General features: G+C 44.7%; 1 protein-coding gene across 18 annotated transcripts in view; it reads left to right on the top strand.

Moving 5' to 3' along the window:
* The window catches only part of LOC147465581 (uncharacterized), a 54,492-nt gene extending 33,580 nt beyond the window's left edge, over window positions 1-20,912 (top strand). For 5 of the 18 annotated variants that reach the window (XM_086520690.1, XM_086520631.1, XM_086520654.1 and 2 more), the window contains 6 exons: window positions 18,191-18,270; window positions 19,442-19,508; window positions 19,669-19,740; window positions 19,854-20,078; window positions 20,205-20,382; window positions 20,458-20,912. In XM_086520690.1, the coding sequence (XP_086376816.1) occupies window positions 18,191-18,270; window positions 19,442-19,508; window positions 19,669-19,740; window positions 19,854-20,078; window positions 20,205-20,368 (608 nt within the window). In that variant the 3' untranslated portion in view covers window positions 20,369-20,382; window positions 20,458-20,912. Of the gene's footprint in view, window positions 1-18,190; window positions 18,271-19,441; window positions 19,509-19,668; window positions 19,741-19,853; window positions 20,114-20,204; window positions 20,383-20,457 lie in introns of those variants that run through there. The other 13 variants (XM_086520651.1, XM_086520647.1, XM_086520682.1 and 10 more) reach the window with 8 other exon arrangements.
* Window positions 20,913-21,159: the final 247 nt, after the last annotated feature.

The following is a 21,159-nucleotide window of genomic DNA, read 5'->3' on the forward strand; positions in this document are numbered from 1 at the left end:
GATGCGTTCGGCTCGCGGAACAGAGCCCAAAACAGGAAATTACAGCCTGCTGTGTAAGTTTGCAGGTTTTGGGATCGGGCCTAATCGGTCCCTTATACCCTCAGGAGGTTCTCGGGGATCAATAAGTAGGTGATCTGGCGCAATTTCAGGGCACAAAATAGAGAATTTAGCGTGCTGCAGATTCTTGCTAGGTTTTGTAAAGTGTCCGTATTTGCGCCGGAAAAGTCATCCATTGCGTGGGGATTTTATTTGTGAAGTTTCGTAGTACAATTATGTTGCCGAAATCGGGCCAAAACAGGTCTTTTTAGCCCGGATTATGCGGGACAGCTCATAGGAAACTGCAACATTTATTCAGTTTTTGATAAGAATAAAGAAATACCGAAAGGGGCTCCAGTCTTTGGGGCCAACAGATTGTCGGTGTTTGTCTAGGTCATTCTAGCTTCCAAGCCGTGTGTGATCGAAGTGTTAATTCTAGTTACAGGTTTTATTTGCAAAGTCTCTGTGTGTCCTAAAGTCTAAAGTAAAGTTTCGGGTGAAAGCCATAGTCCACCACCCTACGGGCCGGTTTTAGCTTCTGTGGTAAACTCGAGCTTTTCTTTCATCAGTTTGTAGCCGACTACGGCATGGTCCATAAGGTCTTGCATGGTTGAGACTTGCTTGGAGAGAGAATATTCTTGCAATGGTGATGGTAGTCCAATGGTGTATCCCTCGCATTGGTCGTTTAAAGGGAATGAACTTAAAGGACACTGGGAGGTCCATTCCGACAAGATTTGGATTTCAAAGAGAGAAGTCATATAACTGCGTGCAAATATTGCTCCTCCAAGGTAATGAATTTAAAGAAGGACACCGGGAGGAAGACGTCGAGAAACCTTTGGTTATAGTCGTCCATGGTCTCTGTGGCAAGCTTTTCAAGTTGCCCCATTTCGACAAGATCTGGACTTCAAAGAGAGATGTCATATAACTGCGCCTTGAAAGCTTGCCAAGTCCTTGGAGCATGTGATTGTGTCGCGATTGTACTCCACCAGTGCATAGCATTATTTTAAAGAAATCCAGCATTATTTTTAAGAAATCCAGCTGCTTGAGAAATCTTGGACTCTTCTTTATAGTTCCCCAAAGCATAGCTGTTACCACTGCATAGCATTATTTTTAAGAAATCCCGCTGCTTGAGAAATCTTGGATTCTTCTTTATAGTTCCCCAGCATAGATATTGTCGAATTCCTATAGGACCTGCAATGCTTTCTTTAGATCTTTCACCTTGATGCAAAGTGGATGGAGGAGGAGAACATCGCAAATTCTCTTCAGAGAGAGTTGTACCTTGAAGTTTTTGGATGATTAGCAGTGTCTATGCCAAGAGTTATGGATGAATCAACATGTTTAATCTGTTGCAGTGTGGACTGCACAAGATGGTAGCCACTCTATTATTTGAACTTAGTGCATCTAGACATTTGTTAGAGATTAGCGTGATTTGGATGTGATGGCTATCTCAAAACCATTGGCAATAGTCATCCAATATATCTTTCTTAGTCATTCTCAGATGATGCCAAGCCGCGATGACATCTTCCTTATATTCTTCTTATATCCAAGTTGACTTTCTTGAATTTTACCCATGTCATAGATGTTTCTCTATGTAGCAACTAAGTAGACCTCCATGTTTGTGTATTTTTTTTCAAGTAAGATGCCCTTCGCACCTTGGAAGCGTTCCAAGAACCGACCTCCCGAGAAGGGGACGTCAAATCGTCGTATAAACTCGGCTCGATGGGCGTCCTGGTAGCCTTAAAACGTGTCAAACCTAACAGCCTGACCCCCTTCCTTGAACTCCTTCATCTTCTTGCTGATCTGTTTACTGTTAGAAGAGGACAAGCTCTCCTCCTCTGAACTGCTAGATGGCCTCCCATGCCTACTAGACCTTTTCAAAAATCTACTTTTCTTGCTTTTCACATCCTCACTGGAACTAGAGGACAAATTGTCGAATCTCTCTGAAGACGAAGAAAAATCTGGGTCATCCTCGAAACGAGCACGCTTCTTGGCTCTGCTTGCCACCTCAAAGTTGACCTCCAGTCCAAGTAAATGGAGAAATCCACCGATTTCCTCTTCTTTCGAGAGTGCTTCAAGCCTTTCATTATTTGGTTCATCTTCTTTTCAAGAGCTCTGTCCAACCCTTTCTGCAAGTACAGTTTCCATTTTTCTACACTCGGATTGTCTCTTAGCTTCCTTCCCGACTTGAGAGGAGAATCAATGGCCTCCTGCCATCTCAAGTGAATCTTATCCATCGGGTAAGTCTTCAAACGCTTCACATATTCGGTTTCTAGGAGTACTTTATCAATCCTTTACACACTTGTCAAACTGCAGTTGACGTTTGTACTTCGCTCTGGCGAAGTTCCCCGCCAAAAATTTGCCTAAACGTTCGTTGGATTCTTTAGTTCCCATGCTGGGTTTCCACTTTTCTTCATCTCTCCGCAGAGGGGTGTTGTCTCTGTCAGATTCTTCGCGAGAATCCATGTGTGCTGCAGAAGGGATCGGACCCTCCGTAGAAGAAGAATCTTTTTGATCTCTGATACCACTGTTACAGGCTTGGACACTCCAAGCGAGAAATCAATAACAACACATGAACAGAAACTGCAAAATCACTGAACTTGACAAGAAAGAGAGAGAGAAGGAGAGTCGATAGGCACGGTGGTGTTCCGAGCCAAGACACACTGACCCCAAAGACTGGCACCCCTTTCGGTATTTCTTTATTATTATACTCAAAAAGTACAACTCTTGAGGGTCAAACTCTCTCCAAGACTTTGCGTCCAGATGCTCTGTAGAGTGAGATCCCCGGGGCTCTTATAAACAGTACAAGGGTTTCCCAAAAACAGAGCCCCAAAAGCACTTCACCAAAGGCACTAACCCCAAAAGCATTTGATCCCAAAAGCCCTAAACAGGTAGCAAAAGTTGTGGAAATGCTTACAGCCTGCCACGTGGCACAGCCAATGCAAAATGCCGAAAATCCGTAGAGCCCTGCCATCTCAACATTCGTAGAATTTTCCACGTTTGCATATCAACGCGTTTTACGAAAATCAGCTTCAGAGTTCAAGCATTGGGATTTTTAGGGCTTTAGGCCCCTCGACCGGTGCTCCATAAGTTGAGTGGGAACTAGGATTAAAAATCCTTTCTTCTTTTTAGTTTTAGGCCCCTTAGCCATTGCTTCTAAGTTTAGAACTTCCTTTGCTTCTTTGGGTTCAGCTTCTCTTGTCTTCTCGGCCATTTCTTTATAGCTGGCTACGCAATGTCATCACTTTGTGAAAATGGCCCAGGCCAGGATGGTTATTTGTGGGGGGAGCGGAGCGTTCTTTGACGACTTATTTGTTTCTGTGTCTTGTAACGTGCATATGTAAGCATTTGTGTTGCATTGTGACGTGCCAACCAGTGAATATTCCTCATCGAGACACCCATTACACATTAGTGCGGTCTGGGTGTGATGGCTAATTTTGCTATGCTAGAATATCAAGAGCTCCGATGGAATGAGAAAATTGAATGTCCCTTGTAATGACCCTCGGAGTGACCCTCGGATATTTTTGAGCTAATTGAGTTGTTTTGCAGATAACATGTAATCGTGGACGATTACTCTTCTTCCAAGAAGGGGGGATGTCACAAACTGCAGACGTAGCAAGCCATTGAAGACGTCGCGGGTTAGGGTTTCCGAGACCTAACCCTAGCCAACTTGTAGATCCCGGCCAAGGGGCCTAAACCCTAGAAGCAATACAAGAAGTCCTCGCCAACTTGCAGCTCCTCGTCGAGAGGCCCAATTATTAAAGAATTCCAAACTTAAATGGCCCGGGCCTAAAATACTGAAGACACAGACACAAAAAATTGGCTAGCGCAAAAATTGGTGACGTAGATGCTGTGTGTTGCAAATCGTGGTGACCCGTTGATGTGGTAAACTGTACGGAGAGTTCTGCAGTTTGCGTTGAATGCTTGTTGACGTGGCACTTTGACCGGACAGCCCATGGGGCTCTATGCTTTCGAACTAGATGCTTTTGGATTTAATGATGGGCCGGCTCTCTCTCTGGCAGTCTTGCGGGAGTAGATGCAAAGCAGAGCCACTAGTGTTGTAATGTGTTCAAGCAATATCAAGAAATACCGAAATGGGTGCCATCGTTTGGGGCCAGTGCTCTCTTGGAATGGAACCCGCCACTCCGCTTCTCGTGTGTCGTGCATCTCTTTCAGTTTAGTTATTGAAGTGCGTAAAAGTTTGTTCAGTCTGTTCTTTTCTATTGGCACATGGTGCTGTAACAGACTTGGACACTCCAAGTCAAGAATCAATCGCGACAGCACCAAATAACCACTTCAAAACAATTCACAGATCACAATAGATTTGCACTGGCTCGGCGAAGTTCCGTGCCTAGAGATATTGGCCCCAAAGACTGACGCCCCTTTCGGTATTTCTTTATGTATTAAATCAATGTCAAAGTACAAAGAGCGGTTAGGGTTTCACTCTCAGACTCTACGTCCAGATAATCTGCAGAGTGAGCCCTAAATCGTGTATATAAAGATTACAAGGGATGCCCAAAAGCTTGAAAGCAAAAGCAGATTCTCTCTCTCTCTCTCTCTCTCTCTCTCTCTCTCTCTCTCTCTCTCTCTCTCTCAATGAGAGCAACAAAAAGCAATCATGCCTCTCTCTCTCTGGCAAAAATTAGGGTTTGCAGGAATTTTAGGGTTTCTAGGAGAAATTAGGGTTTCTGCTGTCGGTAGCCACGTCATCACTTTGTGACATACCCCCCTCTTGAAAGCATTGTAATCGACCGCCATTACGCCTGCAAAACCGACAAAAGCCATAAACCGTCATAGCAGACACTGACTGTTAGTACTTGCGTACTAGGGACACACATCTAGCACATGTACCAAATCGACAGTCACATCACAGGACATTCAACATCCATTCGGATCTTAGACCATGATTTATCGGCAATGTAGCTAGCAATCACATCTAGGTCCAATCGGGACCTCATTGATGTCCGATTGACTAACCCCTATTGCAACCATGTCTATTCAAGATCAATCAGACCAAAATGCTGTAGTCATTTCGGCTATCAGTTCCTGCACTCAAAAGAAGTCAAGAACAAATCAGTATCTTTATCAGGAATTCCATTTCATAAAGTCATCCAGGAGAATACTGTCAGCTCTCAGTATCCCTAAAGCTCAAAGAGACATGAGTGACTTTAGTATCAAAATCAAGGCATGTGTTGACAAAGGAGCGGAGTAACTCCCCTCTTGTGCATCCCACTGCACCAGATCTTCGGCCAAGCTGAATTTTTGGGTTCCGTTTTGAGTAGACTATGCTAAATCAAAACATCGAGGTAAAGTTTCACGATCCAAGGAGTATCTGCTAGGTCCTCCTCCTCCATCCACTTCGCATCAAATGCAGGAAAGTTCTTGAACTTAACCAAGAACCGCCTTCGGACTTTACCTTTCTTCGTATCATTATGTGCCAAAATCTGTTCAGGAACAAGGATCTCCTCGTTTTCTTCCACTTTGGGTTGCTCATCAGGCTCCCCATCATCAGGCACATCACCCTTAAAAGGTTTCAAGAGACTCACATGGAAAGCATTGTGAATCCTCCAAGTATCTGGCAGTTCCAATCGGAAGGAGACATCATTTATCTTTTCAGTGATCTGGAAAGGTCCGTAGTATTGCATACTAAGCTTTGGAAAAAGCCTCTCCTTTCCCTTTTTCTTTCTTAGGCGTGCCTTCTCAAAACGTAAGAGCACCCAATGTCACGAGGACGTGGCAGTTATTAACCATGTCACAGAGATGTGGCAACTGCTAACCTTGGTTGTTGGTTTCTTTCCAATGGGGTTTATTTTATTTGTTTAAGACCCTCTTTTTGAAGTAGCAAACGGTCGGACATTGTATGGCCAATGTGAACGGTAGATTCACCCGCAGACGGGAAGTGGTCGGCACTGGAATTCGTATGGTAAGAGGATGTCTAGGCTCAGAGCAAGATCATATAGGTCCCCCCGTCGCACTTAGCAAGTTGGTGGATACTAGGAAGTGAACTCAATTAAGGCGTAAAGTCAAGGTGGGACTACCAACAAAAAGTATCCGACAGTTGGGCCACATTGCATTTTTGGATGCGGTCCCAATGAGGATAGATGGTCAGAAGACCAGTGGGAGCCCAACGGAAGCATCTCCTAAAATTTAGGGAACTGCTATTTTGGGCCGTGAAATGTGTTCGTGTCATTACCTCCGGTATGACTAGGGGAACACTTTATAACTCTGCCGCGAAGTCAACTGACGCGTCGGTTGGGATATTTTTAAGCGGCGAACCCGAAACGGGAAAATGCTTGAAAATGCGCCAAGTGTCAACTTTTTGTGAACTTTCCTCTTGCAGAAAAATGGGCGCTGATTTTTATGCTGGGAGAGGCCTCATTTGCAACCTGTCACAGGTTAAGAGCTATGGAGTGCTTTCTTTCCCTCTCATGTACAATGTGGTGCTAGGAGTGATGCCCTCCCTGCACACTACACACTGCTCTCTCTCTCCCCTACGTGCAGTTATGTGATGCCCCACAAGAGGGCTACTCATTTGACTGATGTACAGTTGTGTGGGTTCATGCTTTTGTGCTGAGGCAAGAGCCTCCTTGAGCAGGAACAGGGGTAGCTAACTGCTGCCCCAAAGCAGGCACTGGTGAGGGTCATAACCTCACCGTACAGGTGCAAAATCAGCGCTGTGTATGCGCTGTAAATTCACTGTTTTTCAGCCGTACGGACGCCAGGATCATTGGGAATCGTGCCCCACTGGCAAAGGACAGTTAGGGGATTGTTTGGGGCTGAAAACAGGGAAAAAACCAGTAAATACAGCGTGCTGAATTTACTGTTTTTGGACAGGAATCAGAGGGTATACGACAGTGCAAGCGAGTTCCAGCAGGGGAATTGGTTTCGCGCAAGTTTTGGGGTTGTTATGCTGCCGAAATTTGGCCAAATCAAATGGTATCTAGGTGGATACACGTGAAGGATTCCCAGGACCTTACCTTGTAATTTACCCTCCATAAGAATAAAGAAATACCGAAAGGGGCGCCAATTTTGGGGCCTACAGGTTGTCGGCGTCTGCTCGGAGCATTCTAGCTTCCGAGCCGTGTGTGCGATTAAGTGTTAATTCCCATTACAGGTTCTCTTTGCAAAGTGCTCTGTGTGTGTGTGTAAAGTAAAGAATTTCGGGTGAAAGCCAACGCCTACCGCCCTACTGGCCGGTTTCATGGTTCCGTTGCCGGGATATCAATCACTTTTTCCTCAAAGAGTGAGCCTGGATTGTTCAGGGTAAAGACACACAGCGCAAGAACGCGGGGATTACACTATGGCCGACAAGGGGAAGGGAATTATGGAAGAGGGTTCCTCTCCAAAGGACAGGCAGGAGATTCCTATGGTTTTTGAGATTGGCGAGAGCTCACGGCCACGTCAATCTGTACCTCCTGTCAACGTGAATGTCCCTCCAGTAGTACAGGGCTTTATGACAGGGCAACTTGAGGATGATGCGTTTAAGACTCAGTTAGTTGCCGCGGTGAATGTCTTTTCGCAGCTGGTGCAGAATCCGAGGTTTATGGAATTCTTGCAAGCGCCACCAGTGCAACAGCAAAATAGGCAACCTACGCCGCGTACGGAGCTTGTTGAAGCTCAAGCCCAGGTACTTCATGAGGCGCAGGAGGAAAGGGAACACTCGCATGTTGTGGAGTCGGGGGCTCCAAAGCAGGTTCCTCCCGTGCTTGAACAGGTGGCTAGAACGCCTATTCCACAGGTTATGCCAGTTCAGCCCGCCACCTTTCAGAGCCAGCATGCTGTCTTGAATGGACAGGGAGCTGGATACCAGGCTAGGCACTCAGTTTTTCCACCACCCACGGTATATCCTGGGTATTTCGGGGGTCGATCAGTGTTCCAAAGTATGGCTGGTTATGCGTCTGGAAGTCAGCCGTACATGCCAGGAACAGTGTTCGGGGGTATGCAAGGCATCATGCCAAACCCCATGTATGGTACTATCGGCATGCAGCAAGGTTTCCACGGCAACTAGGGCCAGTTTGGGGTGCCACAGGGTCATTTTGGCATGGCTGGTTTTTCTGGACAGCAGCCAGATATCGCACCTCTGACGCAAAATGTGAATGGCCAACATGTGCCGATCATGCCTAGTACAGTGCCCATGTTGCAGACCATTCCGTATGACAACTTGGGGGCACTAGAGAAGCCGAAGGCTTACAAAGAAGGTGGTGCAGCGGTAAAGTTCAGTACCTTCAGTGGTTTCGAGGACAAGACAAAGGCACTCACTTTCCTCCAGCAGTTTGATACAGCTTATGCGGGAGGGAATTTTACAGAGGCCTCGAAGGTCAGGAAAGCTGCCACTTTCTTAAAGGACAATGCGCTTACATGGTGGACGACATTGTTAATGCAAGGACAGGCACCCGCCACTTGGGTTTACTTCAAGCAAATGTTTGCATCTGCTTGGCTATCAAATGAATTTGAAGCCGATGTCCTGACAGATTGGCACCAGCTTACGGCAGCTTCGTGCAAGAGCTTGCTGGAGTACAATAGGAGGTTTTGTAAAGCGTTACTCTCAGTGACCTCCTACAGATTTGTGCCATTAACAGAGCAGATAGAGAAGTATTGTTGTGGGCTGCCTAAAGGGCTTCGCGATTACTGTACAAAGAATAGAGTGGCTACCCTTACTCAGCTTATGGAAGTTGCGAACACTGGTCTTGCCCTGTTGAAAGGAGAGGACAGTGGATTTCCGAGCAGTGATAAAGGAGGGCAGCAAAAGAAAAATTCAGCGAAGAAGCCCTTTGTGAAAACGGCTCCTGATGCGTCACAGGGGTCAGAACAGGCCACCAAAGACAAGGATTCAGCTGGGACTTCTGGAGCGCAAGCAAAGAAACAAAAAAGGAAGCCTTTTGTGCGCAAGTCGCTCGAGGAAAAGAAGGTCCCAATGGCTGAGAACAAATGCTTTATATGCGAGCAGCCTGGTCATATTTCTATCAATTGTCCACAAAGGAAAAGGCCAGCTGACTCTGAGGATAAAGAAGACCAGAAAGGCAAGAAGCCTAAACCCACGGCAAGTTTAGTGCCAGACATGGTGGGTGACAGGCCCAGCACAGATGCCAGTGAGTTATGCAGGGCATGGGGTAAAGTTAGGGATCAGACGGCACTCATCTTCTTTGATCCAGGTGCCAAAGCCAACTTTATCTCACCAGAGTTAGCTATGAAGCTGGGCATCAGAGCTGAAGAGATGGGGTACACAGCAGAGTCAGGGTTGGCATGTCCTGGTCACTCAGAGTGTGTTACTCACATCATTGGAAAACTGCGTCTGCATATTCAGTCATATGTGGACACTGAAGAGTTTTACATCATGCCGCTGGAAGGTTGTGACGCCTTGTTGGGGATCCCGTGGATGTTCCGAGTGCATGGAGTCTTGGATGCCTACAACAAAAAGATCACTGTACAGCATAGGGGCAAAACTCACATCTTGGATGTAAAGCTTAAAGGAGAGTCAGTCCCTATTGTATCTGCTTCTGCTATCACTTCTGTAATAAAGAATCATCTTTCTGTGTACTTGATTTTTGCACGTGATGTCTCAGATAGGGATCAGTCAAATTTATCTGTGTTAGATAAAGAAAGGTCAGCATTTTTGCAAAAGTTTAATGACTGTTTTTCTGATTCATTACCGTCGCAATTGCCGCCAGAGAGACCTGAGGACCATCGGATAGATTTGGTGCCAGGGTGTAGCCCACCAAATAGACCTCCCTACAGGGTTAGTGCGGCGCAGCAGAAAGAGATTATGGGCCAGGTTGAGGAGTTATTAGAGAAGGGGCTGATTCAGCCTAGTTCTTCACCCTTTTGCTCCCCAGTGCTCCTAGTGCAGAAGAAGGATGGCTCATGGCGCATGTGTATTGATTACCGTGCGTTGAATAAGAATACCATCAAGAATAGGTTTCCTATTCCTCGCATTGATGATATTCTCGATCGTTTAGAGGGTGCTGCAATTTTCAGCAGGATAGACCTGAAGAGTGGGTACCATCAGATTCGTATAAGCCCAGAGGATGTGCACAAGACTACGTTTAGAACGACATTTGGTCTTTATGAGTTTCTAGTGATGCCGTTTGGGCTAACAAATGCTCCTGCCACGTTCAACAGAATGATGGACCGGATTTTCCGCTCGTATCAACAGTTTGTTGGAACATTCTTCGATGACATGATTGTGTATTCGAAGAATGAAGAGGAGCATAGGCGTCACTTGACCATTGTGTTCGAAGAGCTGCGCAGTCACAGGTTACTTGTCAATCCTAAGAAAAGTGAATTCTTCCTCGAAGAGATCCACTTTCTGGGCCACATAGTCTCAAAGGATGGTGTTAGAATGGATCCCGCAAAGGTCGAAGCTATCAAGACATGGCCAGACTTGAAGACTGTGCACGATGTCAGAAGCTTCTTGGGATTGTGTTCCTACTATAGAAGGTTTATCAGAAATTTTGCAGAGATAGCATCGCCTCTTCACGCATTGCAAAAGAAAGAGGTCACTTTCAGATGGACCCAAAAAGAGATTTCAGCTTTTAGTCTCTTAAAGGAAAAGTTGACTTCAGATCCAGTTATTGTTTTGCTAGATCTCAGGAAGTCATTTGTAGTCCAGTGTGACGCGTGTGGCAGTAGCATCGGAGCAGTGCTAATGTAAGATGGACGGGTAGTAGCCTATGAAAGCCGAATTTTGCAAGGGCCAGAGAGGACTATGCAAGTCTATGAGAAAGAGCTATTGGCCGTGATTCATGCGCTTTCTAGCTGGAAGCACTACCTCTGAGGTGCTGATTTTGTTGTCCAAACAGATCATCAGACCTTGCGATACTTCTTGACACAGTCAACGTTATCCGAAAAGCATATGCGATGGGCAAACATTCTTTCCATGTTCCACTTCCAGATTATGCATGTGGAAGGCAAGAAGAATGTTGTGGCTGATGCGTTATCAAGAAAGCCACAAATTTCAGCTGTGTCAATTCCTTATCATCATGAGTTAGATGACATGAAGGAGCAGTATACTACTGATGAAGATTTTGCAAGGATCTTTGAATAGTTACAAGAGGGGCAACATCACGAGCACTACCTCCTCAGAGATGGTTTTATGATGATGCATGGCAGACTTTGTGTCACTAGGCCATTGCGACATAAGGTCATGGAAGAGAGTCATGTCCCACCGTATGCAGGGCATCGTGGCATTGATGCAACAGTTAAAGCGGTAGAGACGTTCTTCTATTGGCCTACCTTGAGGAGAGATGTGGATGCCTTTGTGCGAGCATGCATAGTTTGCCAAAAGGTCAAGTTTGACAGGCAAAAGGCACCAGGGTTGTTACAACCACTACCGATTCCGGATAAGCCATGGGAAAGCATTGCTATGGACTTCATCTTTGATCTTCCAAGAACGCCAACAGGGAATGATGGTATATGGACCATTATCTGCAGGTTCAGCAAGCAGGCCCATTTTATCCCTGTCAGGAAGAAGATAAAATCTGATCAGATGGCACGCTTGTTCATGTACAATGTGTTTAAGTACCATGGTATGCCACGATCGATTATCAGTGATCGTGATCCTCGCACGACCAGTTTGTTCTGGAGAGGATTGTTTGAGAACATGGGTACTACGCTCAAGTTCTCGTCTTCGTTTCATCCACAAACTGATGGACAGTCAGAAGAGGCCAATTCTACTGTCTTAGATCTGCTGAAATGCTATGTGTCAGATAATAAGGGCAAGTGGGAACAGTATTTGCCTATGCTTGAGTATGCGTACAATAATACGGTGCATTCGTCTACTGGCAAAGCACCTTTTGAAATTGTTGAAGGCGGCAAAAAGGTTCCTCCCATTTTGCACACAAAGGACAAGATCTTTGAGGCAGATCGATATGTTGAGAACATGGATGAGATGTATAAGAAGATTAAAGTTGCCTTGGAGAAGACTCAGGCAAAACAGAAAAAAGCTGCTGATTGTCATCGTCGTGAATTGCTACTATCACCTGGTGATTGGGTTCTCTTAAGGTTCGAAAAGGCAAGGTTAAAGAAGATGAAGGGCAAGGAACGGCTGTTTCCTAAGCTCAGCATGCGTTACTATGGGCCTTTTCAAGTGCTTGACAAGATCAGCGATGTGGCTTACAGGCTGAAATTGCCTGATGCGTGGAAGATTCATAATGCGTTTCACGTGAGTCTTCTAAGACCCTTCGTGGGTGATGTGCCAGAAGATATGCCAGTTGAGGATCAGCCAGAAGTTGAGGAACTTGATGAGATCCTGGTACCTGAGCAAGTTTTGGCACATAAGGACAGAAAAGTTAAAGGACAAGTTGCAAGACGTTATTTGGTGAAGTTCAAGAACTATTCGCCTATGGATGCAAAGTGGATGGAAGAGCATGAACTGTCAGAGTCACCAAATGTATTGCAGCTTTACCTTGAAGCCTTTGGGTTACAGCCTACTTATGCCCCAACCCAACGTGTGCAAAGGAGGGGGAATGATAGAGCTAGTACATCAAATGTACATATGAATTCAGTGCCATAGATGGAAATGGCAAAAGTATGAAGGCCTCATTAAGTCATTTGTATCTATGCATGTTACGACCTTTCTTGCGGATACATGCGATGATAAAAGAGTGTTAATAGCACAAGATCATGAGTGGCGTGTATTTATGGTATGCAATCGAGGACGTTTGCGATTTCAAGAGGGGGGTATGTAACGAGGACGTGGCAGTTATTAACCATGTCACAGAGATGTGGCAACTGCTAACCTTGGTTGTTGGTTTCTTTCCAATGGGGTTTATTTTATTTGTTTAAGACCCTCTTTTTGAAGTAGCAAACGGTCGGACATTGTATGGCCAATGTGAACGGTAGATTCACCCGCAGACGGGAAGTGGTCGGCACTGGAATTCGTATGGTAAGAGGATGTCTAGGCTCAGAGCAAGATCATATAGGTCCCCCCGTCGCACTTAGCAAGTTGGTGGATACTAGGAAGTGAACTCAATTAAGGCGTAAAGTCAAGGTGGGACTACCAACAAAAAGTATCCGACAGTTGGGCCACATTGCATTTTTGGATGCGGTCCCAATGAGGATAGATGGTCAGAAGACCAGTGGGAGCCCAACGGAAGCATCTCCTAAAATTTAGGGAACTGCTATTTTGGGCCGTGAAATGTGTTCGTGTCATTACCTCCGGTATGACTAGGGGAACACTTTATAACTCTGCCGCGAAGTCAACTGACGCGTCGGTTGGGATATTTTTAAGCGGCGAACCCGAAACGGGAAAATGCTTGAAAATGCGCCAAGTGTCAACTTTTTGTGAACTTTCCTCTTGCAGAAAAATGGGCGCTGATTTTTATGCTGGGAGAGGCCTCATTTGCAACCTGTCACAGGTTAAGAGCTATGGAGTGCTTTCTTTCCCTCTCATGTACAATGTGGTGCTAGGAGTGATGCCCTCCCTGCACACTACACACTGCTCTCTCTCTCCCCTACGTGCAGTTATGTGATGCCCCACAAGAGGGCTACTCATTTGACTGATGTACAGTTGTGTGGGTTCATGCTTTTGTGCTGAGGCAAGAGCCTCCTTGAGCAGGAACAGGGGTAGCTAACTGCTGCCCCAAAGCAGGCACTGGTGAGGGTCATAACCTCACCGTACAGGTGCAAAATCAGCGCTGTGTATGCGCTGTAAATTCACTGTTTTTCAGCCGTACGGACGCCAGGATCATTGGGAATCGTGCCCCACTGGCAAAGGACAGTTAGGGGACTGTTTGGGGCTGAAAACAGGGCAAAAACCAGTAAATACAGCGTGCTGAATTTACTGTTTTTGGACAGGAATCAGAGGGTATACGACAGTGCAAGCGAGTTCCAGCAGGGGAATTGGTTTCGCGCAAGTTTTGGGGCTGTTATGCTGCCGAAATTTGGCCAATTCAAATGGTATCTAGGTGGATACACGTGAAGGATTCCCAGGACCTTACCTTGTAATTTACCCTCCATAAGAATAAAGAAATACCGAAAGGGGCGCCAATTTTGGGGCCTACAGGTTGTCGGCGTCTGCTCGGAGCATTCTAGCTTCCGAGCCGTGTGTGCGATTAAGTGTTAATTCCCATTACAGGTTCTCTTTGCAAAGTGCTCTGTGTGTGTGTATAAAGTAAAGACTTTCGGGTGAAAGCCAACGCCTACCGCCCTACGGGCCGGTTTCACCCAATCATCCTTCTTCAATTTCAAGTCGCGACGATGGCGATCCATTGCCTTTTTGTGTCGTTCTTGAGACTTCTGCAAAGTCTCGCGAACCTTGGCAGAAGCCGTATCCAAATCTCGCGAATATTCATCCGCTTCAAATATCTAATCTTTCGTGCTCAGGAAGGATGGAACCTTCGCAACACTTTCAACAATCTCAAATGGCGTCTTCCCCGTCGAAGAGTGTATCTTGTTATTGTAGGCAAATTCCACCAAAGGTAAGTTCATTTCCCTTTGAGTCTTTTGATCCGAGATACAAGACTTCAATAAATCTAAAACCGGTGAATTGGCAATCTCAAATTGCCCGTCAGTCTGCAAGTGGAACGATGATGAGAACTGCAACTGTGTCCAATGTTCTCCCAAATTGCCTTTCCAAACGAACTCATAAATCTGGGGTCTCTGTCGGAGACAATCGTCTCAGACATGCCATGTTATCGGAAGATCATCGTAACCATTCTGTGTTCTCGAGAGATAAAAAATGAAATCCATTGCAATACTTTGCCAGGGGCGGGTGGTTATGGGTAAAGGCTATAACAATCCCTGTGCCTTATGCCTGTCAAACTTTGACCTTCTGGCATACTAAGCAATTGCACACAAACTCTTCCACATCCTTTTTGAGTCTCGGCCAAAAGAAGTGTCTCTCTACCCCCTTCATGGTGGTAGCAATGCCGCGGTGACCCGTAAAAGGTGGACAGTGGCATTCAGTCATAACCTTTTCCCTCAACGGTTGTGTAACACACATCATGGTTTTTCTCATCAAGTAGCCTTCCCGAAGGGAGTATCCAGCTACTGTCTCCCCATCCCGTATCCTCGTGAAAATAAATCTGTAAAATCTATATCTTTCTCATAAATCTATGCTGTCATCTCCAGCCTAGAGAACAATCAGCTCTCGTAAGCAATGACATGGCCTTCTTGCATTAAGACCGCACCCAGACTACGACCACAAGCATGACAAAATATTTCAAATGACTTTTGCAAGTCCGGCAAAGTCAAATCTGGTTCTGTAGTCAATTTCTCTTTCAATGTCTGAAAGGCAGTCACCTCTGTGGATCCCCACGAGAAAGGGACTCCTTTCTGTATCAAGAATATGCAAAGGGGAAGCAACCTCTGCAAACTTTCGAATGAACCGTCTGTAGTACGAACACAGTCCCAAGAAGCTTTCAACTTCATGGACGTTCTTCAAATCGGGCCAATCACGGATAGTGTCTATCTTGGCCGGATCCATTTGCACTCTTGTTGCTGAGACAAAGTGTCCCAAAAAAAATGTATCTCTGAAGCATATGATCTCTTTGTTCTGCTTCATTCTTGGAGAAAAAAATGGTATCATCAAAGAAAGTGTCAACAAATAGCCTGTACTCTTGAAAAATCCTGTCCATCATCCGGTTTAAATGTCGCAGGAGCATTGGTTAAGCCAAAAGGCATCACCCAAAAAAACTCAAATAACCCAAAAGTCGTCCGAAAGGCTGTCTTGTAGACATCTCCCGGCGCGATTCGGATTTGATGATATCACTCGCGTGCCCTGAACACCCCTGTCATTGCAAACGAAGTTTGCCAATGCTCGGTGTAATGGCAAGATCTCATCCGGGTGCCAGTCGAACTACCTCCGCGTGTGGCGTCAGTCTGTCGAGCGTAACTCCGAATCGAACCGCCAATTCAAAGTGAAAAGAAGTTGGCCTTGGCTCCTTCAAAGGAGCTTCCTGATCCTTCACTTTGCCCCAAAAGCGTTCCCCTGAAGGATTCTGATGGGAATGCTTATGATCATGCTGTGTGCAACCAGAGGATATGCATCTACACTAAGTGATTGGGCATGCACGGTCTACGAATAGACTCACAAAAGTGCCAGATCACTTCTAAATCTAGATTGACTGGACTGACTGAACCCTTGTCGTACTGTAGCTTGTCCACGGACGCGTAGGGTTGGATGCAAGGTTGTACCATACGTACTGTACGGGTCGTGACTGTATGTACTGTACGTCATGCTGTATGGATAAATTTTTTAGGTACGTAAAAATACGTACCTTTGTAAAAAAACAATGAATGAGAGGAAATTTAAGAAAATTTTATTTTCCTCGTTAGAGGGTTAACCAATCTATATCATGCAAAGTACTTGGGGACACATTACTACACACATTATCCACTAGAGATTCACTTAACCCTCGTTAGAGGGTTAACCAATCTATATCATGCAAAGTACTTGGGGACACATTACTACACACATTATCCACTAGAGATTCACTTAACTTCAAAACAAGTACCAACCTTCAAGAAACAATATACATTGAACAACGTAAAAACATTTCTACCTGTTGACAAGAGAACTCAGAACAATGACAAACCTTCAAGCATGAAGCAATTGAACAAAACAATAAACTCAAACTGTAGAAACATTGCTTCAAATCGATATCCAGAGTCCAGTAGCCTAAAAGGGCTTTAAATTCTTTTTTAAAAAAAATCACCGTACTGTACGATCCATATGCGTACTGTACAGATCAATACGGACGTACCGTATAGTACGGTTCCACACGTACGTATTGGTACAACCTTGGTTGGATGTGTCACGTGACACTTATAGGCACTGATGCAACTCGTCGGTTAATCACGTGTGTCTGCTCCTCTATAGTGAAGCTACGTTACCTTTAGCTCCACAAATTAGGGGTATTGCGTTCTATGAGAGGATGTTAACTCTTGACTTAATCAACCTTATTAATTGAGGTAATGAGATCCTATTAGCAATTACTTACTATCATGATGGTTTAGTGAAGAGCCCTAATGATCTAGCATAGCATCTAGCCTAAGGTCTAACGGGTTTAGGAAATTCTAATCACGTATAGGCACTGATATCGGTTGTTGGCTTTTATGGATGGTAATTAGGGTTGCATTCATAATGGCTTGATCATCACTTAGTAGATACTTGATTAGTTGATTAAGGAAGTAACAGAGTTGACAAATCACTTAGACAAGAGATGGACAAAATGTACATCATTGATTTACTCAAAGGTCGTTCAATCAAGAGAGGGTAGCGAAGGTTTCTGGGATTCAGGGTTCCTTCCACCTCAAAGTAGACGGAATTTAGGGAGATAAGCTTGGGGTTTTGTGGCTTCTCCCTTGAGGTGTACAAATGGCAGTAAGTAGGTAAAATATGTCTCTTCCAAAAGGCAAAGGGTTACACACCTCAAGGAGTTTACACATGACTACATGGACACATACATAACCATGATTAGAGAGGGTACACGTGGGAAGTAACAAAGAGCTGTTGACCATGATGGTGATGAGCATCTGCCATCAACTCTTGATTGATACCTTGGATGGGCAAGCATGTAATAGAATGCACGTCGCTACTAGACGTGATGGCACAATTCATGATGTAGAGGGTGGCTTACTACTTGTTGCTGTATTATGGGAACTTCCCATATTTGGCCTGCGTACCAGACAAGACTATGCTTAGTTGTTAACCAATGGAGAAAGTGACGTAGTTAGCGCTCTCTCTTGTGAATGTTTTTCACCGATTGTAGTAAGACATGGAGTGCTCTTTTTTATCTTGCTAAAAGTATGACACATTTATTGGTGGATCACAGAAATTTCAACTTGAGTATCTCTTTTGAAATCATAAAGGAAATTTCTTTCACTCAAAAGTGGCAATGTTGAATGTTCCTTGTTTTGGAGGTATATGTGAATGGTTTGATTGTTGATTTTGTGCAAGTGTTTCAGCACTCCTATAGTTTTGCCTGTTTTCTGACCTTATGAAGATATATCTTCTAATTTGTTGTAGCCTATTGGTATCGCAAAGCTACCATATCATGGACAGGAACATTTTTGAGTTTGTGTGAGCTAAAGTAGGTTGATTGTACAATAACTTAATGAGCTGAAGTAGGTTGTTCTCTGTACTGGAGTATCTATGGGCGCACAGCCTCACACCAACCAAATTATGGAGTCTCACTCTTGGTTTTGACAACTGCAGAACTGGAGACTCTCGGGGGTTTGCCTTTGTTAGATATAAGCACTCGCATGAAGCCCAAAAGGCGATCGATCGTCTTGATGGTACGTTTTCCATGTTTATGTAAAAGCAAACAAGCCTTTCTTGCATCGTCCAGCTTGCATCTTATGACCTGAAATAAGGACATTCTGTATTTGTGAAGAGTAAAACTTTGAAGAGACATGGAGTAGGGCTCCTAGGACAATAGTGGGCTGAAGGTGAGCTCTCCAATATATAGAGTAGTGAGAGCTCCTGGAGCATAGTCATCTAGAAACCCGCTTCTTATTTTGATCCCAAATGTTTGAAAACCAAACAAATAAGAATGGGTTTCTTCCTGTTCAAGAAAATTGGGTACAAAAGTAACGGTTAAAATTGGGTACAAAAGTAACGGTTTGCTCACAAGAACCTCAAAGTTTCCCTCCACTCCCTCTCTTGACCTGTACAAACAAAGGAATATATACTCACATAGACGATCAAATTGATTGCATTTGTGCATACACGAGCAAAAGTAAGGGCTCAGTGTTTTAATCATTCAAGAAATAATGGATCTATCTGAAATTGGAGTACTTTTTGAAGCACAAAAATAGCTTCATAATATTCTTTGTGATCACAACTAGAGAGGCTTGAACTAGTTTGTGGGGTTTTGAAGGCCTTCTCATGATTGGGGTGATAGGTCTCATGTCAGGCTGAGATGTTAGATTGTGGAAGTTAACATGTCGAGTGGTTTGACCATTGGCTTGGGACTCTGAGCCTTTTGGTACTTTGCTGCAAGCATTTTGTTTGGAAAGATGCTTGCTGAAGCAAAATCTTGATTTTACATCATTGTGGGTCTGTGGTGGGTGGACATTTCCCAGCTTCCACATCCCTTTTCTCTTGGGATCATGCGATTTTCCTCTTCCTCGATACTGTTTCTCTGGATCTATTCCAAACTTCTTGGGATGTTCTTGGTCTTGTTGGTTCTAAGCCCTTTCTTGTTTGTTGTGGTAGGCATCGAGCCTGTGTTTTGTTTGCCCCCTTAAAGAAGATGCTCATGATCCACGATGTGTTGTGAGGTTTGTTAGACAATGAAATGAGAATGGCTTGAGTGGTTCTTCTTAGTGTGCTACATTTCCAATTTTAATGCCACGGTCTTTTGAATGTGTAGATCATGGAAAGATTTGTTGTATGGGGGAGCTCTAAGGTTATGTCTGTGGCTACCTATAGCTGCTGTTTGAGGCATGGTGTGGAATGTTGCAGGCAGGAATGTTGATGGGCGTAACATCTCAATTCAATTTGCAAAGTACGGGCGAGAGATGGAAAATATGTAAGTTTTTGAACCCCCAGCATCTTCCAAGGGATATTGATTGAGTGTTCTTGGCAAGGCTCTGGTATCGCATTGGTTTCACTTAATATAGGGTGAAAATATGAGAAGGATGCAAAATCTATTTTGATCTAGCTGAGGATGTGTCTTGTTCTTGTTTCAGCAAGAGGGGGAGGATCACACGGGAAAACTTTAACTGGAAAAGATCGCGAAGCAGGAGTCCCAGAAGGCCAAGGTACACTCCATGTTTTTCTGCCGGGTGTTTTGCTTCACGAGCATTTCTGCCTTAGGCTAGAAATCTAAGTTTCTTAATAAAAGTGGTGTATGGCCTGTTTTTGGGTAGTTCAGGCACAAGGATGAAAGTGATAATTATCGTGGTAGTGATAGGCATGATCAAGATCGATATCCAAGACATGAGAGGGGCTCTAGACGCGCGCGTAGTCAAAGTTGGACCCGCAGTAGAAGTCGCAGTCTCGATCGTAGAAGAGCTGACAATGATCGATCGAGAGAAGATGATCGCCGTAATCCAAAACGCAGAACCCCAGACAGAAGGTCTTCACCTCAAAGCAGCAGGTCAGCCAGTCCGACGAAAAAGCCTGTGCTGTGAGGCATTAATCTTGTCCCGAAACTTGTTATTAAATTGCACAAAGAGTTTATTAGTATTATGTATGAATTCAACTCACGTAAATCTTCTTGTAGAGATTCATCCCCAAGAGAGCAGAGTCCGTCTCCAGCCATGGAGGGTTCCCCTAGACCCTCAGCAGAGAAGGACAGGGTATCTCCTTCTGGGAACAATGGTAAGGAACACGCTGGTAATAGCAGGACTCCATCTCCTGAACGGCGTTCAAGAAGTTTGTCCCTGAATTCAGATGCAGAGGTGAGACTTGATTGGTATACAGATTTTGTCATCTTGTGAGTGTATTCAGGTCACTTATTCTAATGCTTTATGCAGGATCAATGATATTGAAGGGAGGGTGCTTGGCGCGACTCTTCTTGACTTGGTTGCAGGGGAGGTTTATCAATTGTGGGTTGTTGACATATTGATAATGAAACCGGAGCTTGGGCCAGGCAATCAGCAATGATTCGACTTCAAATTTAAAGCGACAGGTCACAGGTGTAACATAGCTTGTACCCTCTGGAACTAATCGTATCAATGTAGGTGTATTCTCTTGAAGTAGAGCATTGCCAAGGTCCATAGCAGAGGGTGTGCCACGGAGAAATCATGATCCTGATCTGTGGCTGAAATGCAGTACATTGGGAGTCTTTGAGGAGTCCTCAGCTGGATCTCTTTTGTCTGTCTGTCTATCGGTGGATTGTCGTGTGAATAAGAACAGTTAGTTGGCTTGAAATTGTAGTGTTCAAGTGTATTACAGCTCCAATTTAAGTGGTGAAAAGGTTGATTCTTGAGAGAGGGCCCCTAGTGTCTTGTGTCCTTGCGAGACAGCAGGTTGGAGGTAGTGGGTGACTTTTGTCTCCTTTTGATCGTGTATTCTTAGTCGCTGAGGTAGTTGATCTGCAGGAGGTAGCATTGGAGTTTCGAGTATGTGGTTGAGGCTTGATGCCTCAATGCATTGATTAAAAGTGATGATGGTTCAGTTAGACAACTAGTTGTGGTGTCTTTGGAGTAGTGTTTGATTCCTTATTATGTCTCGTT

The sequence above is a fragment of the Adiantum capillus-veneris genome, chromosome 1 (genome assembly GCF_014529385.1).
Source record: "Adiantum capillus-veneris isolate H3 chromosome 1, ASM1452938v2, whole genome shotgun sequence".
Classification (NCBI taxonomy): Eukaryota; Viridiplantae; Streptophyta; class Polypodiopsida; order Polypodiales; family Pteridaceae; genus Adiantum; species Adiantum capillus-veneris.